Below are 19,835 nucleotides of genomic sequence, written 5' to 3'. Positions count from 1 at the left end.
TTCAAGTCTCTAGTGAGAAACATTCTTCTCTGATGTCACGCTTTCGGTTTCGGAAATGAATAACATAATTAATGCAGCTTGGAAGTATAGATAAACTAGGTTCTTCTGTTAGTTGAAGCTGAATGAGATTCTTCTACCCGCATCTATGTTAAAATACCGTGTCTATAATTATCAAATGTTTCCTGGAAATATTCCCATGCCTTTTTCCATGTCGTCATTGTTTTAAATCCACAAGGAACCACAAAAACTACCATATCAATTTGCTCACAACATCGTGAGATTCTGATTTGCAAGTAATATGCTCGAGTAGCTTAATCCTCAACTGTTTTTGCTCAATTTCATGGGGAGAGGTACTTTGTAAAAGGGGTTTATCTTGATCCTCGGATTTAAGACAATCGCAAGATCTGTTAAATCTGACTCAATATTGACTAAAATAAAGGGTCTTTTGATAGCTTCTTCTTCTCAGTTAACCTTCAAATTGTGAGATATAATAATTATATAGACGGTAACGATTCTTCTTTATATGTTTATAATCCCTAATATAGATATGATTTAAATCAAAAATAGACTCAATGTAATTAGCATCTTTTGAAGCGAGAAAGTGACGGAACGAAGCCTCCTTAGGAGAATAACCTAAGATACTGGTTGAGTATTGCTAGAGTTGAATCGCTGGTCTCTTTAGCGCCAGCTGGTAAGGGTCGACGGGCGCCGCTGGTATCTCGACGGTGTTGCGCGCGTTGCCCCTCAGCGCTGCGCGGTAGCACTAACAGCGCGACTGAACACTGAGTAAAAGAGCGAGAAATAATAAAGGGACGCCCTGTGTCAGTGCGAAGATACCCGAGACAGAGTTGCGCGGCCCAGAAGATCCTCAACGCGCAATGAAATAAAAAACGTCTCACATTAGGGCGCGATAAACCCCACGCTAAATTTTCCTTTTATTATTTTTGGCTTACACACATTTTTTCAAAAGTACAGCTCCACTTTGAGAGAGCCCGCTGACTCGTCACGTGAAGTGTAGAAAGAACAAAAGAAGGAGTAAACAGGTGAGCATCAAAATATGTATCAAAGGGTTGAGTTGCTAGCGCTTTGACCGGAAGCGGTAATTTGATTTGGCGGATGAGCTGATTTATATAGAACTGTCTATGCGAACAAAAAGGATGATTTCAAATTCAAATTTTTGCTCTTAGAACCTTTTTTTTTTGGGGGGGAGAGAACAAATAAATTTGTATAAATTTCAAGCGCTTGAATTAATAATAAAATTATTATAAACAGATTAATGTTTCCTTTTGAACACAGCGCTATAAAAGAAACAATAAAATAATGAATTCGCAAATATTTGAGTTGTCGTGAGTCCGAGCTGAGTCAATTTCCGAATGGATTTCCGCTTTGTGGTGATAAATTTACGACTCTGACCGTTTTGCGTTTTTTTTTAACAATTCCGATTATTTTTGCGTTCTTCATTATGAAATTTTTTTCCGTAAAAAGAGATTGTTTTACGTTTTTGTTAATGAGGAAATCGTATTTAGAAACAAATGTTTGAATGGAGCGACTAGTACCATCATTTTCGGACAGCTTGGGCAGTTTTATGCACTTTCCAGAGACACTACCGCCTGACAGCGATCCATATCCCAGCAGCACGATTTCGTCTAAACCTCCGAAAGCTCCAAGCCGCTTACAACGATTTCGGCCACCTCCGCTCACACTACCAGGAGAGTCCACCGATCAACGAGTCCCAAGCCTCCCTCAGGAAGCAACTTTCAACCTCAATGCTCGTTACCCTCAACATGCAAACACGCACAATCGTAAGTTCCCATCTAGAACCGGTGTCTGTTCTCCAAGGGTGTGAATAATTAATTTTACAAATGAACCTGCTCAACTCGGTTCCAGTCCCAAAAACAACATGCTCAGCACACGTTTTCCCTCACCCTCTACTGGAAAGTCTCCGGGGAGCTAAAAGGCGTGAATTTTCTAAGAGGCTGATGTTAGTTTTAAATATTAACAGAAGCGTTTCCAATTCTAAAAAAGAGGCAAGTTCCTCAATCATTCAGCACTGCTATTGAATTATTCGCTCCCAATCCAAAGATCACGTACCAGTCACCGATAATTCTGATTCCTGTCATGCGACTTGCCTTTTCAATCTATCGCAAGCTGCCTGATTGACTGGCCATTGATGTTGCCTGAATAGGCCAGTTAATTCCGTGTCCCATTTACGATAGGCTATAACGCCAAATAAATTCTATTTGATTCGGACTTTACAAAAGCGGATAATTGAGCCTAAGTGCTCTGTCTTTATCACGTGAGGAAATGCGCGTCATATCAATCTCCCAATAAACTTGTGGGGTTCAGACTAAATTCCGTATCCTTCCATTTTATAATTATTAAACTTTCATTGTAAAGGGACGTGTATATTTCTCATCCCCAACCACTGCACTGTGGTCTTATAATATCGCTGTTTGTAGTTACAAAATTGGAAGGTCTGTGATCGCTACTTACGGACCTAACCGACCGGGTGTAATCGTATAAGCGCTTGTCCTACGCAGTGGCACACGAAAAGTGCGCATCGCCACCCAAGTGTAAATTTCCGAGGGTCACTCTTTCCATTTTTGTAACCTTCGATTTTTTCTCGCAAAAAGGATTAGCTGCAGAATCCTATAAGAATCCATGATCTCATTATTTGCGCTAAACAACAATCGGACAAAAGCTTTTTAGAGCACCTTGGTTACACTATTTTTAGCCGCAGATCTTTGCAATCCTTCATTTGACCGCTCGTTGGACTCATGCTACTATCCCAGCCCGTATCCAAGCATGCCCAGCTGCGAACTGACCCCTGCTACTCCCGTCTTCACACCGACTCCCTCGGTGTTCACACCTTGCATAACTCCTCGCAGTTCTACCAAGTTCACACAGTCAGTTGGCCACATTTTCGCAAAATTCAAGAACAAAAAGCCAATTTCATTATGGGTAAGTTTTGGACCTAATTCTTGGTCGATAATAATCTGTATGTTGATCTTGACGAGCATGTGATTTAGACACGTGAAGATGTAATCCAATGGGCAAACTGGATCAAGGATGAATTTCGATTAGGTATAAAATGCGTTATGCACCCAAGATCCCTAATGCGTTTCAGACTCGTTCAATATAAACAATATCGATGGCAGTCAGCTGCTCGGCCTCACCAGAGACGAGTTTCTCTACCTCTGGCCGCCTCTTGTCGGTGATATTCCTTGGGAACATATGAACTTCCTCAAGACCAATTTTACCTATCTGAGCGAAGAGCAACCGGTAAGGAGGCTTCTTCCATCCAGTACCACTGAACTTTGATTGTTTTAGATCAAAACTGAACCGGAAGAGGAGATTCCTCGATCCCGTTTTCACTCAGAAGATTTGCTCAGCTCGTCGCCACCGAAGAAGCCTCTTCTAGAGCGCGGGCGATCCCTCTCCGCAGGTTCACCCGTTACCGCGCTTGCCGACCTTCCGCCTGATCGTCGGACTGAGATGCTTCGAAGTCGTCTCTCGAGCGCTGCGAGCGGTCCCACCCAGCTTTGGCTGTTCCTTTTGGAGTTACTCCTGCTTGATCCGGATCAAAGCTGCATTAGCTGGACGAAAAAAGGCTGGGAGTTTGTCATGGGTAAGGCGGGGATAAGCAAGATTGCAACAAGACGAGGGGCAGTAGACGAGAATAATCCTTTTTTCGAACAAATACGATTCGAATCTCATTTCTGCTGCACTTGAAGTGACCGTGTTGTGTTTTAGCGGATCCTGACGAGGTGGCACGGCGATGGGGAATTAGAAAAAATCGTCCGCAGATGAGCTACGATAAGCTGAGTCGGGGACTGCGCTATTACTACGACAAGGGAATTTTGGAAAAGGTCACTGGAAGAAGATTCGTTTACCGGTTCACGGCAGATCTTGAGAAACAGGTAAGCCGTTAGATTCTTCTCCCGTTAATAATCCGATTCTAGCTTGGAATCAGCCCTGATCAGGTTCATAAGAACTACCCGGTGGGCGACGATACTAATCAAGAAAAAGAAACCTAATTAAACTTATAAAACTTTTGTAAATTAAAAACCCTGTTGCCGGACGTACTTTTGTAATAATATTGTTCTGTCAGAAATACATACTGTGAATGAGAATAGAATGAGTCTTACTGTCTTTCTTGATGCAAAAAGGACAAGGCTGCTTTGAATAAATAAGTTATTTATTGAAATCGCTCATGTAAGATGTTGTTGTTGCAGAAATTTGAATTTCCTAAAGGTCGAAGTGGAAAAAACGACGTTGGTGGCCCTAAAGAGCAAGCCAATAAATAAAGATTCTTCGTTGTTTCTTTCGAAGAACGGGAGGCGCTTACAAAGCGAAGAGGATGAGGAAAGCAACCATCAAACAGAAGAGACCCATGGCTTCGGAGAGGGCGAATCCAAGAATGGCGTAGCTAGAATAGTTCAGTTAGGAGTTGTTGTTGAGGATAGGGACTTACGAGAAGAGCTGAGCCTTGAGGGATGGGTTTCGGGCGTAACCGATGATGAGGGAGCCGAACACAGTTCCGATACCAGCTCCAGATCCAGCAACACCGACGGTGGCGGCACCAGCACCGATGAACTTGGCGGCGGTGTCAATATCTCGGGCCTGGGCGGAGACGGAAAGAGGTCTGTAACGAACGATGAGAATCTTTGAGTTTTAAGGGCACAGAAAGATAGTTATCAAAATGGAAAAATTAATCTTCTCGAAGTAAAAAAAATTGCGAGTGCTAAAAATAAAACTAAGGAGGGGGAGCGTGATCGGAAAGATCAATTTCCAGAAAAAAGAAGAAGACTTTGAGAATCCAGATGATGCTTTTTCCCGAAATTATTCAAAATCAAATGATTTTTCCAACAATATTCTTATACCAATATGAAGTTAAGAGTTATCATTAATTCCATGAAGAGTTAAATAAGCGCAAAAGGGTTGAAAATCATGGATTTCTTTAAAATAATGAGTAATCAAAGTTTTTCACAAAAAGCAGATAATTGAAATAATGAATGAAAAAAACTTACCGGACAGCCTGGAGGGCCATTCGTCGTGGGGCGGCAAGGGCGACTCGGGAAATCATCTCTCAATCTAAAATTTTTCATATTTTTAGAGGACAATAACTATGGGATCATAAAGTAAATTTTTACGCAGGGAAAACTTCTCGTTTTAGAATTCTCTCCAAATCGAACGACTTTTGCTCGAAAAATAGTGAGCGTGGGCGGAGAGCAGCGCGCTGACTGGCTTGAAGTGCGTGGCAAGTGAAGAGTAAACGCGCTCGACGGTTTTCCGTTCTAGCGAAATTACGGTTGCTCGTAATAGCGTTTATATTAGGGAAATGAATGGCGAATCATCCACCTGGGCAAAAATTATAATTAAATTCGTAATTTCTCAAGAAATCACCATATTTAATAAAAATTGACCTTCTCCCAATAAATTGATCACTATAAATTCTTGTCTAGAATGGAATAAATGAAAATCACCCATAATCAAAGTCCCATCAATTCTAGAAAAGACCATCATCAGAGCTTTTTCTGTGGTAATCTTGCAGAAGAAAAGCACTGATGATGGTCTTTCGGCCGAAAAGCTTCAGCAGTCTAGAATAAATTCTTGAAAACGTCTTTTCGAATCATACCATAAAACCATTAAAATATTCTCCTTCGATTATCGCAATAAACTCATCCAAAGTCTTTCCATTATTCCATGAATTCAGGAGCAAGCATCATTATTTTATACCATCAATAACATCAATAACAACTCATGAAATATATTATTTTATTGGCACTATCTTGGTTGATAAACACTCAAATATCGCGGTGGATCATGAGGCAGAGGAATGGTTATGTTCGTCAAATTCGTTAAAAGAGGATGAAGGTATCGAGCGGCGTCCATGTTGTTCTTGATTCTTGATAATAAGACGTAAAGAAGAACGATTTACCTGGATGAGCCGCCGGAATTTTTCTCTACCTTCGTCGTCGCCCATGAAGTTCGGATCTCTGTGGAACTCAGCGCCGAGCCGGATGAGTTCGAGGCCGAATGTTCTGATGTCGTCGGCGAGGAGGCGGACAGTGTGGCCAAGATCCCTTGCTTGGGGAGTTGCAGGAGTCATTCGTTCAGGATCATTATATCTTATTGATCTTATTTCGATGTAATGAGTTTATCCAAACCTGGGACGATCTTCTGGCCGAGCATTATTGACGCACTGGACGAGAGCGGCTCGGAAATTTCTACGTAAAAATAAAAAATAATCATGCTACTTGTCAACTAGACGGATAAGCGCAGCTTACCGATGGAAAATTGCGATGTGTCGAAGACGATTTCCCGCCTGACTTAGCTGCTGACGCCCTGCTTCATCAGGGTTAAAAAGTGGTTGATTACTGAAGTACTCTATCGTTTCTTGGCGCTTTTTATTGAGTTGAATATTTTTGCTCGAGAGAGGAAAAGGCGCTTATTATTCAAACTTTTCCTGTCTCGGGATAAGATGATCAGACAGAAGACCATAACCGGTTGGGTTGAATGGGAGGTTGTTTGCAGGGTTCAGAAGGTTATCAACGGGGTTCGTTGAAGTGACACTGCTCTGAGGCGGAGGGAGTTGTTGGTTTTGTTGCTGGACTTGACCTTGCTGTTGGATTGGAGCTTGATGTTGGCCTTGTTGTTGGGAGCTTTGACTGTGACCCTCCATTCTTGCAGTTGGATTTCCCGTCATTGGAGAGAGCGCTTGTTGCCGTTGCTCTACTGGCATCATCACGATAGGAAGCCCTTCTGTGCGTGTAACTAGCTCACCGACGGTGATGTTCGTCAAGAAAGTTTGTCCGCGAATCTTTGGGGTTCCCCAAATGAACTTGTCTCGCTTTTCAGTTCCGTCGTTCTTATTTTTGATGAAGTCCAAGACATGACTGAATTTGTACTCTTTATCAGCTCTAAAATATGAATCAGTTTTCCTGTTAAATATTACGCCTTACACAACGACAACTGGGTTTTGACCTTCCTGGTTTCGCATCCCTTGCCCCGTTGAAATACTTCTCATCACCTTCATTGTTATCTCCACTTGATGGGACTTTATCTTCCTTCCCATGTACAGATCGTTTAATTTCCGATGGGTTGGCCATCGTTTCAGAAACAAATCTTTGGCTAAATACGAATTTAATTTCCAAACAAAAAACTAGTAAGGTATACGTTTGAAGTCGACGGAGTCCCTTGTTGAGTCGATACTGCCAAACAAGCTCTTGACATTTTTCATAATGTCGCAATTTGATTCCATACGAACTTCCTCTCTTCCTGTTGATGTATTTCTTTGTTTCACAAAACCAGTGACAGATAATTCAACACACGCTTCAATTGGTGCTTCTCGGAACTAACAAGGATTAGGTTTTCTTTTACATATTAATACGGTACCTTAATTTTTATGACATTCCGCCGCGAATCGGCCCGGTTGAGATTAATTTCAACTGATGTGGCATTGCTGACTTTAACCGATCCTTCAACGATGATATGTTTCAAATCGTCAATTTGGATTTCTCTTTGATTTGCTTTTAGGAAAAACTTCACTCGTTGCTGTGTGAGATTTTCAGTACCCACTTCTGTCTCAATTTTCTTGATTGTGTAGTTATTGCTCGGTGTCGGAATATCGACCTCCATTTTTATAAAAAAATGTTTTTTTTTCAAAAACCTATTTAGGTTTGATCTTATATTCAAGGGAAACTGCTGATCTTTTCCCTCTTTTTGAATATTTTCCCTCTTGCAGACACTGCTATGTTTGCTCACTTTCCCTTTAGCTCTATAAAAATCATCTCGGGTCCAATCATTCGGGGACGAGCTTTTGTTATTTTCCCTTTGCCATAAAACAACGTGAGACATCTTGAGATTGAAATCAAAAGGAAAATTTGACGACGGACATAATTAAATTTGAGCATAAGTTTCAAAAGTTCTCTCAACTTGAGTTAGTAAAATGTCGTTTAGAAAAATTTTTAATGCAAACTTACCGAAAGACGTTCGGATTTCAGAATAACGATAATCGTAATTTACGAATTATAGTTAGTAATATCGATTCGATATGAATACAAGGTTGACTGATAGCACATCCATATCAAACTTTTACTAAGTTTCAAATTTTACCTGGTTCCCCTCCAGGGTTTGGCATCTGTGAGCCGGAGAGTGAATTTTTGCTCAAGTCGAATGAGTTGAGACTTCCATCATAGTCGCCTCTGAAAATTGATGAAGCTACCAGACCTAAGAGAATTCAACCTGAGTGTTTGAATGGACCAGTGGATGAAATCAAGCTGGGTATCAACTCGAGAGTAGACACCAAATTTGCCCGGGCGAGCACATCCAACTCCCCAGCTGACAACTCCGGCGAGGGATACATTTCCTTCTCCATCGACAGTGACAATTGGTCCTCCAGAATCGCCCTAGAAGAAGAGTAATCATTAGCTTCGACTTGCTCACAACCTGGCAACCGTCTTCTCCTCCCTCAACTTTGCCGGCGCAAACCATGGAGTCATCAACTGGTCGATGACTGTATGCACTCTGACATTGTTTATTCGTGACAATGGGGACAGAAACTTCCATCAGGTCCCGCGATTGCTGTCCTCCTTCTTCTGTCAAGCCCCAGCCGGCAACGTATGACGGTATGTTCTTTACGGGTGCAGACTCGCTCAAGCAAATTGGTCGGACAGTTCGAGTTCGTTCAATCGGAGAATCGAGTTGGATCATGCAAATGTCTTATTTATGTTATAAATAAGCTCGAAAAATTCGTTTTACCGTGGGTGAGAGTGGATCGCACAAAATCCGGATGGTTCAACATCTCTTTGACTTTTCTTTTTTGAGACTTTGATTGATCCTTCCAAGGATTGAGAACACCAAAATAAATTGTTTGTCCGATTCTGGTGCTGGCACAGCAATGTGCAGCGGTCAAAAACATATCATCAGCGACCAAGGACCCTCCACAATAGCCCCCAAGTTGGCCGATCCAGTTCCAATTCTTCATATCTTCAACCTGGCGTCCTCCGACAATTTTCTCTGTGGTCAATGCCATGTGCATTCTCTTTTCGATTGTCATTAATTCGTTGTCGACATTTCCGATTCTCCCTCCGTCGCCGCTATTTAGGCCTCCACACTTGTGCGTTGTACCTTCAAGAAAGTCAAATGCTGACGCCGCGCCCAGAAAAAAAGTACCAAGCTTCATTTTCACAATATTTGAAAAATAAAGAATGAAGTGAAATGGCAACTATAAAAGTTTGCTGGAGCAGAAGGAATCCTATCGGAACTTGAGTTGTATAACATATCATCGCAGCTGGTCGAAAACACGTCATAAGATTGGCAACTATTCCTTGAATGGAACGGTTTCACCTATTACCCAATTAAAGTCAAGTTTAAACTTTTCAAAACAAAGGTAATATTAAGTAGGAATATATCCGAAGTAATGCTTTTATCTTTTTGACTTGTTTATTCAATAAGATCTTAAAGAAAATGGTCTTTAAAATGAGTCCAGAGAATCAAAGACTGAAGACAATTGATCTTCTAGGGACTTCTTGTAGATACTCGAGGAGAGAAGGTCATCAAAATGTGATCTCTTCGAAACAGTCCTAAAAGTGACCAGAACAAAATTCTACCCGTATGTCTTGACATACCCGCTTCGCTTCAAGTAGTCGTCAAAGTTTCGTGAAAACGCAGTCACTAAACCTTAGCAAGAATAGGCTTAAAATTTTATGCTAAAAGAGAATCTTACCAAATAAAACGAAAACTTTCATTTTTTGAATCTCAGCCACCTGTCCCCCCGACTCAAGTTTATATAGGGAAGCCGAGAGCACCGAAGGGGATTAGAAATCCAATAAAACTTCAGCTGATCCAGCGCCGAGCAACGCAGCATTTTTTTCATTTTGCTAAATTATCAAGCATTGGTTTGAAAAATAATCGTTTGATTTGGCAACATGAGGCTCGATTCTGACTTTCATGAATTTATTAACATGATGAACTCAGTAAAGTTTACATATTTTGGTCAATGAAATCCTCTCGGAACATGGCGACATCAGAGTAAACGCCAGGGTAGTTTGGCTGAGCGCAACCATAGCCCCAGGAAGTAGCGCCGACGAGGATGGAGTCTGAGACGCTGGTTCCGAAGTCCTTGGTGACTGGTCCACCGGAATCACCCTGGCAAGCATCTTTGCCACCTTGACTTAATCCGGCGCAGAACATGCCCGACAGAATTCCGCCGCTAAAAGCAATAAATAAAATAAAACGAAATAACCAACGCGCTGACGATAAATCCTTGTCAGATAAATATACAGTAAATCATTTACCGACGCAATTTTCTCGATCTACTACCCAGTAGATCACCGTTCTAAGTAGGCTTTTCAATTAGACAAATTAAAACATCCAAATATTAGATTGTATAAGGCGGGTTTTACTCACTCGTAAGACTCGGGAGCATTGCAATCGGCATTAGTGACGTAAGGGACCTCAACACATTTGAGGGTTGCTTTTTTCAAAGCTTAAATACATCGAAATGGCCTTTACATTTACATTGTATATAAAAGTCGTAAGCTTATTATGGCAGTTTTGGACCAAAGCTTAAAACAAAGTGCCTTCTGGTATTTTCGACTTCTATCCTGGGTAAACATTCTCCGTTGTAGAAGTATTTCCCCATCCACAAACGCGGAGGGAAGTTCCAGAAGTCATCCACTCGGAAGACCTCGCTGCTGGAAGGGCGATTGGTCGAACGTAATCGTTCAAAGTGAAGCTGTTCAGCATTGTCAAGACGGAAATATCGTTTGCAAAAGTGCTGGAGTTGTATTGCTATATTTAGGCTCATATAAATCTCCGTCGGTCGGGGAAAAGACGGCATAATTCTGATGGAAGCCTCAGGGTTAGATTATTGATATTATAAGCCCTTTCCGGGTGTGACTTCTGGTCAGAGACAGTCTGCACTTGCTGGGAGCTTTCAGACTTATATGAGTTACAACGGAGGATCTTAACGTTTATGAACTTTGCTAAAGAGGTTCATTAAGTCAATGAAACTCGTAACTGTGAGATATCGTGGGCCCCAGCAACAGCGACAATGGCAGTGCTAAAATACGGTACTAAAAGTGCTAAAAGCATTCAAAATTATAACTCGCTTTCCCGAGGCGGAAGTATACCTCATCTTACAATGGGCAGCGCAAATTGCCTTGTTGGCTGAAACAAGGGAAGCGCCGCAGAAGTGGCTTCTCAGTCGAGATCGCTGTGACAGATTTTCGTAAGTATTAGCATAAGAATATTTTCATAAAACCTGGAGGGAGAGAATGTAATTTTCACGATGAGCGGGGGGAGTGTAGCCGCCGATGACGCGCACATCGGTCTCAGCCATGGCGAGTGAGAGTACAGCGGTGGCGAACTTCATGATTGCCTCTGCGGTTTTTTTTTGGAAGGATAAGCGTTTTTGTGGAATCAAAAGACTCAAATTTGAAGACAGTTGGCAAGTTCTCATGACATAGCTTGAGATTGCAGCTTTTATTCGAGAATAAGATTAACAAAAATGATTTTCTATCAAGTAGTAATCTATTTTATGATAATTATGCTGACCAGAGTGAATTTATGATCAGCTGCGGAAAGATGTTGGTTACGCTTTACTGACAACAATCGTATCATCTCATTGTGAGCACGCATTAAAGAAGATTCGAGAGCTTCTCAACAATCAACTTTTTATGGTTGGTGAGACAGAAGCAACCGAGAACGTAAAGGGTAAATTTTGCCAGCGGCTATTTGAAGCCTAGACAGTGCTAGTGGCGACCCAGATTTACTTTAAAAAGATAAATATACTGTTCAGAGAATAGCTAAACATGAAGACTTCGTTCATTTTACCAGCATTGGCAATGGCAGATGGCCATCTTGCGTCAGACATAAGCCACTCGGTTGAACTCAAGTTGAGTAAATTTGAAAATTATTTTTATTAAAAATCCATAGGCAGCGGAAAACGGGATCATCCAAGCGGCCGTTCAAATTGATGTGTCAGATCCAGGATATGTCAGCTTTGGATTCGGACCCGCATCAGGAGCAAAAATGGCCAATGCAGAGATTGTCCTTTTCAGATGGACCGATGCTCAAGATGTCGAACTTGAACAATACCAAGGTCAGAAATTTTTCATTGAGCATTGTGGAACTCAGTCTTAGGAGCCGGTTATAACGGAATGCCCATTCTCCTTGACAATGCTGTTTGGAAAATCAAAAGCGAAGAGCTAGATTCACAAGGAAAAATTAACTTGGTGGTCGAGAAGAATACTGCTGACGCTTGCGATTCTTGCATGGATCCAGCGGTACGTTCATTTTCTCTTTAGATTGCTAAACAAACGTTTTAGACGAAAGGTTCTCTTATATGGGCACACGGAACAGTCTCGAATGGAGTGCCAAGTTACCATTCCGGCCGAGGATTTGTGGCCGATGTAACACCGAACGCCGGCTACGGGAAAAAACTGACGATTCCACCATCTGATCATACAGATGACCATGGTGATCATAGCGACCCTGACCACTCTCATGACGACGATCAACATGCGGACGATCCCCAGGATGATCAACATGCGCATGATCACCAAGATGATCAACAGTCGGACGATCACCAGGGAGATCAGCATGCGGATGATCATGATGATGACCAGCATTCAGATGATGACGGCCACTCTCACGGTCCAGGGGGATCAGCAGCTGCTTTAGGAGCTGCTGCTTCTACATGGTTAGCAACCTTGTTTTTCTCTCTATGATAAACTCAGAAGTAAATTATTCCTGTCCGAGCAAAAATTCTAATCATCAGATACTGACTTCAAAAATCCTCTTTCCAAACAAATTCATCCAGCATAGAAAACTTGCGTAACAACAAGAAAAGAATCTTATTCAGACTCTTTTCTTTGACATTTATAAAAATATTATTTATATATTATAAAAATAGAAGAATTTCTCAGCAAAGTTACAGTATGAAAATATACGCAAGCAGGCGATACGAAGGTTATGGCAATTAGAACTTGACTGTATTGACCGTCGCTGCGCTCTTGACGCGCGTCGCATTAGATGATCTCGTGCCGATCTTGCCATTCAAATCAGCGTTTTCTTTCTTCAATTCTGCGTGGCGAGCCTTCAACGCAGCAACCGCCTTCTTCATCTCCTCCGTTTTGTCAATTTGTTCTTCAAAGTCGAACAGGAGGGCCTGGAAATTATGAGGAACGCATCGTAAGAGATAACTTTACCTCCTTGCCGTAGAGACCCATGTTTCGCTGGAGTTTGGCAGCGCTATTTCTAGTGCGCTCTCGTTGTTGCTTGAGTTGGTTGAGCTCGTCTCGTTGGCACTGGAGATCCGCCTCAGCCTTAAAATTGAATAACTAAATGTCAAAGAATCCGCGACCGAAAGGGGCGTAAATTTCGAAAAAATGACGTGCTAAAAATATGGCAAACTACCCCGTGTAGTGCCATTGTTGGATGTGCGTCACGAAACGTTTTAACTGGATACGGACTTCGTACGATTATAGCTACTTGTTGGAACTTATGTTACTTTATTGCTTCGGGACCAGGGCTCGGCGTTTTGTGCTTTTGCTTGTTCAACCTAGAAGAAACTCGGAGCTACTTCGTTCACTCAAACCTCAACGGAAATGTTGCGGGATGCGTTGTTCGACGCAGCTGTCGATAGAAAGTACCATTCGTGCAACCAATTGCAAGCGTAACTACAATTTTGTTGGGCCGTAAGTCAGAGAAACCTTATTTCGGGACTTTATGTCTTTGGGAAATTGCTTATGACGAGCAACCTCGACCGAGCGCGAGAGCATCGGGAGGGGGCTCCGGAGATGTGGAAGGCGTGCGACCGGATGAGAAGACTCCTAAACAGGGGACTGCAGATCTCACGTCACACACATCCGGAAAACCGTCAAGATTTGGTGTTTTTAAAGAGAAAATCGCGGCGCGCCGGTGAAACGGTTGGTTATGGTGTTTGTACACGCGGTAGTTAGGTGCCCCGAGGCCGTCCCAGGCAAAAAGATTTTAAATTCCCCCATTTTTAGTGTAGAAAACTGGCTTCTATGAGAAGTACGTGACTGATTAGGTTCAAATCGTGAAAATCAAATAGCCCTTAATGGTTTTTGCTATTAGCATAAAAACAATCGAAGTCGAAAAACTTCGAGTCGCTAAACAATTCAGAAAGGATAATTAAATCAACACCGTACCTTGTCTAATTGGTCCTTTTTCGCTTGATTTTCAATCGATACAAATTCTAGCTTCTCCTTCATATGAGTAAGGATTTGCACTGTTCGCTCAATCTTCTTATGCAGCTTCTGAAGGTCCTCGTTTCGCTCGTCAATTTTCTCGTGATAAGTTTGGTTTTCAATCTTCAACTGCTCGAAGTCGATGAGATTCAAACCCTCAATCACTTGTTCCTTTTCTTTGAGCAAGAGCTCGCTCTTCTCGAGCTTTGTCTTGCACTTGATGTTTTCCAGGCGGGCCTTTTCGAGTTCTTCGTCTTTTTTGCGCTCTTGCTCTTCGAAATCATCAACGTCTAAAACCTGCTTTTAGCCCAATTAGAAGAACCTTTCACTTACCTTTTGAGGTCACTGGGCGGCCAGAACGCGGGACAATGCAGCTCTGGCTGATGGTCCGTTTCTTCTTCAAGACTCGTTCGTAATCGCCGTTCACGGAGACGCGCTTCTCCTCGCATCGCTCGAGAAACATTTCCAAGTCGGTTTTACAGTCGGAGCCAACTTTCTTGAGCTTTGCCGTGAGTTCATCGACCTTGTCCATGCTTGTTTTGTATTGACACTCGATCTCTAGCGATCTTTATTAGAATATAAATTCCCCTTTGACCTACCTTCGACTGATTCGACTTGGATTAGACCGCCAGATCCTCGCTTTCGCTTGAAGTATTCGGATAGCTTATTCTGCAACGCGTAGCTTTTAGATAGCAGCGCTGAAGTATGATATAATTATATTCTAGAGAAGTTTTTACTTACAAGTTTTGCTATCAAGGGCGGCTTGAAATTCCTCGATAGCCGACTCGCGCTTTAGCTCGTTGTCGTCATTTTCATAGAACGCTTCTCGACTCAAGCCGCTCTTTTTCTAGGTTCAGCTTTGCCTTATAATTGTGAGTGGCTGATGCGCTGGCTGAACCTTTTCCTGCAAAGAAGTGAGAGAACCAGACTCGCCTGCTGGTCCCGGTAGAGTGGGGGAAGTAACTTGCTCAGGCACACTTAAAACCATCACCTCGCCATTTCGATCCGACATTTCAGTACAGGGCTATCTGCTGAAAAATCGAAGGCATTATATTTTCTCAAAGCCAGTTTGATTATAAGGTTTTATGTATTTTTTCAAAAAAAGTAACAGTACAGGTTTCGGTGTGTTCGCTCTCTAATGTCAGAATTGTCAAAAACGGGGAGTGAAGCCATTGATGGTATTTGTGAACTATGAAAGGGAATTGGTACTAAAATTATAACAAAAATATTCTAGAGAAAAAAAAGGAAATAGGTGTAGGACTAGATGTAATAAATGCGTGCGAGGTACATGACACTGTGACAGGGCAATGGTGAAAATTCTATAACAGCATTATTAGCCTCGACCGACGACGTTGACGATGTCGTCGATTTTGAGAATAGAACGCACAGTCTCTGTAGCAAGTGTGATCATAGAAGTCGACACGAGCATCGGCTGGAGAACATCTTCTCGTTGCATGTCGCTCACGCCAGCCTGGAATGAAGTTAGTCTTCCTTGATTTCAACAAGTTCGACACTGACCTTTCTGACGTTGATACCCGCGCTGTTTTCACCAGCATTATGTCGTTTTCTCAACTCAGTAACCACTTCAATAGGATTCAGAGCAGCATTTTCGGCAAGAGTGTATGGAACGACCTAGATAGCGAATAAGAAACTGAATATCAAAAATATATTATTACCTCCATGGCTTCAGCGTATCGCTGGAGACAGTAGCCATCAACACCACCGATTTCCTTGGCTCGCTGACCAAGTTTGAGTGCCAGCTCAGACTCGACAGCTCCGCCTCCAGCTACGAGAGCTCGCTTCTTGACAAGGCATCTGAGGACGCAGAGAGCATCGTGGATTGATCGATCAGCCTAAAATTTCAGTTCTTTCTGCATCAAAAACGAGTGTCTTACCTCGGCGAGGAGATTTTCGTTGGAAGCTCGGATGAGAAGAGAAACAGTCTTTCCAGCATTTTGAATTCCAGTAAACTAAGATGAAAAGGTGAGTTTTTCATTACAACGAGACAACTAACCTTGGTGCAGTTGGATTCACCACCGATCGAGATCTCTTCGACAAGGTCAACGTTGGCAAGGGCTTCAGGCGTAAAGTGATCAGCTGAGGCGACAGGGTGACATCCAAGAGTTTTGCAAATAAAAGGCACGTCAGTTCGTTCGATGTCTATGAGAATGGTAAATGAAGTCTGTTTCTGAAGAGTAGCTTACCCTTGATGACCATAATTTTGAGCTTGTTCAAGTAGTGAATAGCTAAATCAGAGATAGCATCTCGAAGGATGCTCTTTTGGACGAGGAGCACGTTGGCTCCGGATTTTTTGATCGCCTTGACGAGGTTAAGAGTGTACTGTCGCTCTTCCTTTAGGACTCGATCCATTTGACTGTAGTCGTTGATGACGACCTAAAATTACTCTTCTGAGTCTTTATGGGTGTATTGATTTGGTACCTGGTTTTCCATGTCAGTCTTTGGTGGAGAAAGCTGGAATTGAATCAACGCAACCTTGGCCTTCTCCATTCGTCTAGTGGTGCCCATCGCATTGCTGTCCAAGCAGAGACCATCAACAAGCTCGGTATCGTCTAAGGTGCCTCCAACCTTGGCAACGATTTTGATGTCCTTGAGATCGAGCGAGTTCTTCTCTGGATCGGCGACCTTCAAGACGGCGTTGCTGCACAGCTCACTCATGTGGAGAGAATGAGTGTTGATGACTTTGGAGCTGAGAGAGGTGGCACAGGCTTTCATCATGGCTTCCTTGTTTGAAAGATCGAATTCGATCTTCATCGTTTCGATGACATTGAAGGCTTCGGAAGCAGCCCGCTGGAAGGCATCCGAGATCTTGGTTGGATGGATACCATGGCTCAAAAGCTTCTTGGCAGCTTCAAGTAGGGCACCGCAGACAACAACGACAGTTGTGGTTCCGTCTCCAGCCTGAGAAGAAGTTTAAAATGAAGGTAAACGACATGAACCTTACCTCAATATCTTGAGCTTTACTGAGTTCGACAAGCATACGAGCAGCTGGGTGGAGGACCTTCATTCGCTGGAGAATAGTGGCACCATCGTTGGTGATTGTGACGTTACCCTTGTCGTCCTTGATCATTTTATCCATACCCTTGGGACCAAGGGAGGTTCGGACAGCGTCTGCAACGGCCTTGGCGGCTTCAATGTTGGACATTCGGATCTAAGACGGTTTACAATAATGATTTTAGAAATTAACACTTACATGAGTTGGCTTCTCCTTGTCCTTGAAGGCTCCTTCTCCAAGTTTGCCGACTGGCGCTTTCGCAGGTGCTGCTGCGTTTCCGGCGGTCATCTCTGAAATCAAAAAGGATGAAGAAAAAATTCGGAAATGGCTTACTTTCAGAAATGAAATTTGTATTTACAAAAGCTCGAATGAGTGAATCGGATGAGTAAGTTTTTAGGGAACAACAATTCTAGAAAATTCCAGACGACGCTGGAAATAAATGAATTTTTAAAGATTTTTTTGTTTCAATGGGTGTGTTAATAATTGAAATGGATGAGAGTTAGAGGAAAAGCTTTTGAAGGAACTGAACTTTAGGTAGATTTTAAAGACAAGAATTTTACGCTCTTTGAAGTACAAGATGAAGAAAAGTATCGGGATAAGAAAAGTCCGAAAGCTCGCGCAAAGGCATGTCTGCTGCTAGCTCAGTGCCGAGCAAAACGACTTTGAAATTTTCTGGGCTGAATTGGTGCCCTGCCAAGGCTTTTTCAAGAGCAGCTTGCACAGTGTCCTCAACTTCCGTGGGGTTTTGGAAGTACGTGTTGTCATAGTGAAATTTTACTGGGATTTTAAAATCGCCGTTTTTGCTGCGAAGAAGTTGATTGGCGACCGAGCGCCATTCCTCGAGTGATGAGTTTTGTATCGCGTTCCAGAGGCGTTTGAAGTCTTGTTTTTGGAAAAGGTTGATTCTTTCGGAGCGTGAGCGGATTTGGTCCGCTTCTTTTAGCGACATGCAGAAGCTCGACTCCAGTAGTGACATAGAAAGGTCTTCAATCTCAGGGGGCACTGGAGAGAAATTGACTTCAATAGGCCAAACATCAGTGGATACATTGTAGAGGTCGAGTAAAAGCCCAACGGGAAGATGCCACCTAGGAAGTACTGTAAAAAGGCAGTAAAATAATCCTAACCTTATCGCAGATCCTTGATAAGAGAACCAGACAGGTGTTTCCTTCTCCCTGTTGAAAAATTGGCGTGTTTGATTGACTGTAACGGGCAAAAATGAAAGCAACTTCGTCGATGTGTAGTAAATCTTCTGGTCTGACGGACGACTTGGGTCCTTTGATTCCCGAGCGACTGTTATTTTGAGCGGCAAGTTTGTTGCCCACGTGATATCCATTCTACGCAAGTCTTGTTTTAAAAATTGGCTCGAGTAAGTTATGAATAGTGTATTTGTCTAAGTAATGAAGCTTCACCACAGGAGGAATAACGGGAGTTAAAAAGGAGTTAATAGTTTGCTTTATTATTGCACGGCGATATTGTTTTTTTCTATTAAAATTTTCCTCAGAAATGTTTGTCGAAATGTTGTAAGCTCTAATGACCTCTCAGGGTTTGTATTGGAGAATGATGCGGTCCATCTCGGCTTCTTTTTGTTCCAAATCGACAACAAAAGGATGCGAAGGATGGCTTCCTTTCAATGACGCTAGGGTTCGTCGAGCAATATCTTCCTCTCCGGTTTGAGTGGCAACCTGTTTATGCAATTGTTAAATATTCAAAAAGAGAATAAGTGTGCTCACCATGATCTGATTGATGAGAGTCTCTGGGCAGTTGATATCTTTCTCAGTCGCTTCCTTTACGGCGCCATCAGCCTCTTCCCACTTTTGCTGAGCAAGATGCGCCGCAGCAGCTCCGTTCAACAGAATCGGACTCGTCTGGGTCTTGTCCATGAGTTCCTGGAAGGCGTAGTAGGCATCGTGGGCCTTTTCTCCCCCGAGAGAGATGTTGGTCCATGCTCCAGCGAGCTGAGTTAAGGTGGAGTCTTCGTCCATCTTCGCAACAAGCTTTTTAGCTATGAAAAGGATTAGAAAAAGAGCTGAAATCCTAATCAACCTTGGTCAGGTCGCTCGATAGCAACAAGAATCTGAACTTGAAGAGCGGCAGCTTCGATGTGGTCGGTAAGCTGGAGCGTTCTCAGCGCATTCTCATACTGTCCTTCCTGGAAGTAAATAGAGGCGGAGATCACTGGAGAAACCCAATTCTCTGGAGTTAGGGACTGAATCTGCCCGTCTAAAATCGCGATAGATCAAGGAAGATATTGAGCTACTTTACCAAGGATTTTCAGTTGCGCCTCGGCGTTTCCACGGGAAAGATACTCGGCAAAGCATTTGACGGCAACAAGTTGAGGTGGAGAGCTTGATTTCACCTCAGACAGCACAGTCGAATATTGCTTCTGGGCAATGAGAGATCGGAATAGGTACACGTCTCGCTCAACAGCTTTTTCTCCCGCTAATTTTTTATGAAAAAGTTATGATAAAATTCTCATACATAATTTCAGTTTGTTCGCCTCAATCACAGCAGTCGCAAAGTGCCCCAAGTAAAAGTTATTTCGGAGCTCGTATAATTCATCAATCTCTGACATTTTTCTTAACAAATAATGTTCGAGAAAT

General features: G+C 42.6%; 11 protein-coding genes and 1 long non-coding RNA gene across 12 annotated transcripts; 2 read left to right on the top strand and 10 right to left on the bottom strand.

Annotated features, from left to right (window-relative positions):
* The first annotated feature begins 767 nt into the window (after positions 1-767).
* Positions 768-4,134, top strand: LOC145711035 (protein C-ets-2-like). The gene is made up of 8 exons (XM_081788759.1): positions 768-1,043; positions 1,527-1,802; positions 2,735-2,961; positions 3,030-3,084; positions 3,128-3,282; positions 3,331-3,628; positions 3,754-3,920; positions 3,963-4,134. The coding sequence occupies exons 2-8, from the start codon at positions 1,541-1,543 to the stop codon at positions 4,035-4,037; spliced, it is 1,239 nt and encodes a 412-aa protein (XP_081644885.1). The 5' UTR covers positions 768-1,043; positions 1,527-1,540; the 3' UTR covers positions 4,038-4,134.
* Positions 4,135-4,334: 200 nt separating this feature from the next.
* LOC145711061 (ATP synthase F(0) complex subunit C2, mitochondrial-like) lies at positions 4,335-5,131 on the bottom strand. The gene is made up of 3 exons (XM_081788788.1): positions 5,031-5,131; positions 4,475-4,645; positions 4,335-4,429 (listed from the first exon to the last, which is right to left on the bottom strand). Exons 1-3 carry the CDS (start codon positions 5,084-5,086, stop codon positions 4,345-4,347), a joined length of 312 nt encoding a protein of 103 aa, XP_081644914.1. The 5' UTR covers positions 5,087-5,131; the 3' UTR covers positions 4,335-4,344.
* Positions 5,132-5,765: 634 nt separating this feature from the next.
* LOC145703019 (uncharacterized) lies at positions 5,766-7,767 on the bottom strand. Its single transcript, XM_081780330.1, has 8 exons — positions 7,399-7,767; positions 7,180-7,357; positions 6,966-7,134; positions 6,472-6,923; positions 6,291-6,408; positions 6,171-6,230; positions 5,942-6,131; positions 5,766-5,901 (listed from the first exon to the last, which is right to left on the bottom strand). Exons 1-8 carry the CDS (start codon positions 7,639-7,641, stop codon positions 5,788-5,790), a joined length of 1,524 nt encoding a protein of 507 aa, XP_081636456.1. The 5' UTR covers positions 7,642-7,767; the 3' UTR covers positions 5,766-5,787.
* A 327-nt stretch (positions 7,768-8,094) lies between these two features.
* On the bottom strand, positions 8,095-9,217 carry LOC145710795 (trypsin-1-like). Its single transcript, XM_081788505.1, has 4 exons — positions 8,764-9,217; positions 8,452-8,723; positions 8,248-8,411; positions 8,095-8,207 (listed from the first exon to the last, which is right to left on the bottom strand). The coding sequence occupies exons 1-4, from the start codon at positions 9,185-9,187 to the stop codon at positions 8,108-8,110; spliced, it is 960 nt and encodes a 319-aa protein (XP_081644631.1). The 5' UTR covers positions 9,188-9,217; the 3' UTR covers positions 8,095-8,107.
* Positions 9,218-9,448: 231 nt separating this feature from the next.
* On the bottom strand, positions 9,449-9,827 carry LOC145695469 (uncharacterized). Its single transcript, XR_014133736.1, has 3 exons — positions 9,731-9,827; positions 9,633-9,684; positions 9,449-9,587 (listed from the first exon to the last, which is right to left on the bottom strand). It is a non-coding gene; the product is annotated as an uncharacterized LOC145695469 (long non-coding RNA).
* Positions 9,828-9,952: 125 nt separating this feature from the next.
* LOC145710930 (trypsin-3-like) lies at positions 9,953-10,829 on the bottom strand. Its single transcript, XM_081788643.1, has 3 exons — positions 10,613-10,829; positions 10,414-10,482; positions 9,953-10,216 (listed from the first exon to the last, which is right to left on the bottom strand). The coding sequence occupies exons 1-3, from the start codon at positions 10,750-10,752 to the stop codon at positions 9,988-9,990; spliced, it is 438 nt and encodes a 145-aa protein (XP_081644769.1). The 5' UTR covers positions 10,753-10,829; the 3' UTR covers positions 9,953-9,987.
* On the bottom strand, positions 10,810-11,395 carry LOC145712013 (trypsin-1-like). Its single transcript, XM_081789700.1, has 4 exons — positions 11,270-11,395; positions 11,139-11,221; positions 11,028-11,068; positions 10,810-10,949 (listed from the first exon to the last, which is right to left on the bottom strand). Exons 1-4 carry the CDS (start codon positions 11,378-11,380, stop codon positions 10,810-10,812), a joined length of 375 nt encoding a protein of 124 aa, XP_081645826.1. The 5' UTR covers positions 11,381-11,395.
* LOC145704792 (uncharacterized) lies at positions 11,331-12,810 on the top strand. Its single transcript, XM_081782266.1, has 5 exons — positions 11,331-11,721; positions 11,807-11,907; positions 11,948-12,109; positions 12,151-12,293; positions 12,336-12,810. Exons 2-5 carry the CDS (start codon positions 11,820-11,822, stop codon positions 12,735-12,737), a joined length of 795 nt encoding a protein of 264 aa, XP_081638392.1. The 5' UTR covers positions 11,331-11,721; positions 11,807-11,819; the 3' UTR covers positions 12,738-12,810.
* Positions 12,811-12,887: 77 nt separating this feature from the next.
* On the bottom strand, positions 12,888-15,279 carry LOC145710997 (cilia- and flagella-associated protein 184-like). The gene is made up of 7 exons (XM_081788712.1): positions 15,129-15,279; positions 14,964-15,065; positions 14,822-14,920; positions 14,556-14,780; positions 14,184-14,512; positions 13,218-13,334; positions 12,888-13,177 (listed from the first exon to the last, which is right to left on the bottom strand). Exons 1-7 carry the CDS (start codon positions 15,232-15,234, stop codon positions 12,989-12,991), a joined length of 1,167 nt encoding a protein of 388 aa, XP_081644838.1. The 5' UTR covers positions 15,235-15,279; the 3' UTR covers positions 12,888-12,988.
* Positions 15,280-15,290: 11 nt separating this feature from the next.
* LOC145710996 (T-complex protein 1 subunit delta-like) lies at positions 15,291-17,578 on the bottom strand. The gene is made up of 9 exons (XM_081788710.1): positions 17,434-17,578; positions 17,185-17,391; positions 16,662-17,141; positions 16,427-16,616; positions 16,237-16,382; positions 16,118-16,192; positions 15,899-16,075; positions 15,741-15,854; positions 15,291-15,693 (listed from the first exon to the last, which is right to left on the bottom strand). The coding sequence occupies exons 1-9, from the start codon at positions 17,521-17,523 to the stop codon at positions 15,556-15,558; spliced, it is 1,617 nt and encodes a 538-aa protein (XP_081644836.1). The 5' UTR covers positions 17,524-17,578; the 3' UTR covers positions 15,291-15,555.
* Positions 17,579-17,587: 9 nt separating this feature from the next.
* Positions 17,588-18,598, bottom strand: LOC145710999 (autophagy protein 5-like). Its single transcript, XM_081788714.1, has 2 exons — positions 18,360-18,598; positions 17,588-18,320 (listed from the first exon to the last, which is right to left on the bottom strand). Exons 1-2 carry the CDS (start codon positions 18,566-18,568, stop codon positions 17,792-17,794), a joined length of 738 nt encoding a protein of 245 aa, XP_081644840.1. The 5' UTR covers positions 18,569-18,598; the 3' UTR covers positions 17,588-17,791.
* On the bottom strand, positions 18,598-19,818 carry LOC145710998 (coatomer subunit epsilon-like). Its single transcript, XM_081788713.1, has 5 exons — positions 19,714-19,818; positions 19,498-19,674; positions 19,279-19,455; positions 18,966-19,237; positions 18,598-18,917 (listed from the first exon to the last, which is right to left on the bottom strand). The coding sequence occupies exons 1-5, from the start codon at positions 19,805-19,807 to the stop codon at positions 18,774-18,776; spliced, it is 864 nt and encodes a 287-aa protein (XP_081644839.1). The 5' UTR covers positions 19,808-19,818; the 3' UTR covers positions 18,598-18,773.
* Positions 19,819-19,835: the final 17 nt, after the last annotated feature.

The sequence above is a fragment of the Oikopleura dioica genome, chromosome 1 (genome assembly GCF_907165135.1).
Source record: "Oikopleura dioica chromosome 1, OKI2018_I68_1.0, whole genome shotgun sequence".
In the NCBI taxonomy this organism is placed as follows: Eukaryota; Metazoa; Chordata; class Appendicularia; order Copelata; family Oikopleuridae; genus Oikopleura; species Oikopleura dioica.
The sequence above is the reverse complement of the archived record's forward strand: the minus strand, read 5'-3'. Positions and strand labels throughout refer to the sequence as shown.

Coding starts and splice junctions, on each gene's coding strand:
- LOC145711035 (XM_081788759.1), top strand. CDS start 1,541: ATGGAGCGACTAGTACCATCATTTTCGGACAGCTTGGGCAGTTTTATG. Junction 2,962..3,029: donor AAAAGCCAATTTCATTATGG/GTAAGTTTTGGA, acceptor CATGTGATTTAG/ACACGTGAAGATGTAATCCA. Junction 3,085..3,127: donor CAAGGATGAATTTCGATTAG/GTATAAAATGCG, acceptor AATGCGTTTCAG/ACTCGTTCAATATAAACAAT.
- LOC145711061 (XM_081788788.1), bottom strand. CDS start 5,086: ATGATTTCCCGAGTCGCCCTTGCCGCCCCACGACGAATGGCCCTCCAG. Junction 4,646..5,030: donor ATGGCCCTCCAGGCTGTCCG/GTAAGTTTTTTT, acceptor CGTTCGTTACAG/ACCTCTTTCCGTCTCCGCCC. Junction 4,430..4,474: donor CTCAAGGCTCAGCTCTTCTC/GTAAGTCCCTAT, acceptor GAACTATTCTAG/CTACGCCATTCTTGGATTCG.
- LOC145703019 (XM_081780330.1), bottom strand. CDS start 7,641: ATGGAGGTCGATATTCCGACACCGAGCAATAACTACACAATCAAGAAA. Junction 6,924..6,965: donor CAAAACCCAGTTGTCGTTGT/GTAAGGCGTAAT, acceptor TTCATATTTTAG/AGCTGATAAAGAGTACAAAT. Junction 6,132..6,170: donor CGGCCAGAAGATCGTCCCAG/GTTTGGATAAAC, acceptor AAGATCAATAAG/ATATAATGATCCTGAACGAA.
- LOC145710795 (XM_081788505.1), bottom strand. CDS start 9,187: ATGAAGCTTGGTACTTTTTTTCTGGGCGCGGCGTCAGCATTTGACTTT. Junction 8,724..8,763: donor GCGATCCACTCTCACCCACG/GTAAAACGAATT, acceptor AACATAAATAAG/ACATTTGCATGATCCAACTC. Junction 8,208..8,247: donor TGGTCCATTCAAACACTCAG/GTTGAATTCTCT, acceptor ATCAATTTTCAG/AGGCGACTATGATGGAAGTC.
- LOC145710930 (XM_081788643.1), bottom strand. CDS start 10,752: ATGCTGAACAGCTTCACTTTGAACGATTACGTTCGACCAATCGCCCTT. Junction 10,483..10,612: donor ACAACGGAGAATGTTTACCC/AGGATAGAAGTC, acceptor AGCTTTGAAAAA/AGCAACCCTCAAATGTGTTG. Junction 10,217..10,413: donor AATGCTCCCGAGTCTTACGA/GTGAGTAAAACC, acceptor TATTGCTTTTAG/CGGCGGAATTCTGTCGGGCA.
- LOC145712013 (XM_081789700.1), bottom strand. CDS start 11,380: ATGAAGTTCGCCACCGCTGTACTCTCACTCGCCATGGCTGAGACCGAT. Junction 11,222..11,269: donor ATTACATTCTCTCCCTCCAG/GTTTTATGAAAA, acceptor AATCTGTCACAG/CGATCTCGACTGAGAAGCCA. Junction 11,069..11,138: donor GCTGCCCATTGTAAGATGAG/GTATACTTCCGC, acceptor ACCGTATTTTAG/CACTGCCATTGTCGCTGTTG.
- LOC145704792 (XM_081782266.1), top strand. CDS start 11,820: ATGAAGACTTCGTTCATTTTACCAGCATTGGCAATGGCAGATGGCCAT. Junction 11,908..11,947: donor CTCGGTTGAACTCAAGTTGA/GTAAATTTGAAA, acceptor ATCCATAGGCAG/CGGAAAACGGGATCATCCAA. Junction 12,294..12,335: donor ATTCTTGCATGGATCCAGCG/GTACGTTCATTT, acceptor CAAACGTTTTAG/ACGAAAGGTTCTCTTATATG.
- LOC145710997 (XM_081788712.1), bottom strand. CDS start 15,234: ATGTCGGATCGAAATGGCGAGGTGATGGTTTTAAGTGTGCCTGAGCAA. Junction 15,066..15,128: donor TGGTTCTCTCACTTCTTTGC/AGGAAAAGGTTC, acceptor GAACCTAGAAAA/AGAGCGGCTTGAGTCGAGAA. Junction 14,513..14,555: donor CCGCCCAGTGACCTCAAAAG/GTAAGTGAAAGG, acceptor AGCAGGTTTTAG/ACGTTGATGATTTCGAAGAG.
- LOC145710996 (XM_081788710.1), bottom strand. CDS start 17,523: ATGACCGCCGGAAACGCAGCAGCACCTGCGAAAGCGCCAGTCGGCAAA. Junction 17,142..17,184: donor GTAAAGCTCAAGATATTGAG/GTAAGGTTCATG, acceptor ACTTCTTCTCAG/GCTGGAGACGGAACCACAAC. Junction 16,076..16,117: donor ACGAAAATCTCCTCGCCGAG/GTAAGACACTCG, acceptor CTGAAATTTTAG/GCTGATCGATCAATCCACGA.
- LOC145710999 (XM_081788714.1), bottom strand. CDS start 18,568: ATGGATATCACGTGGGCAACAAACTTGCCGCTCAAAATAACAGTCGCT. Junction 18,321..18,359: donor TATCAAGGATCTGCGATAAG/GTTAGGATTATT, acceptor AGTACTTCCTAG/GTGGCATCTTCCCGTTGGGC.
- LOC145710998 (XM_081788713.1), bottom strand. CDS start 19,807: ATGTCAGAGATTGATGAATTATACGAGCTCCGAAATAACTTTTACTTG. Junction 19,675..19,713: donor GGCGAACAAACTGAAATTAT/GTATGAGAATTT, acceptor ATAAAAAATTAG/CGGGAGAAAAAGCTGTTGAG. Junction 19,456..19,497: donor GGCGCAACTGAAAATCCTTG/GTAAAGTAGCTC, acceptor TCGCGATTTTAG/ACGGGCAGATTCAGTCCCTA.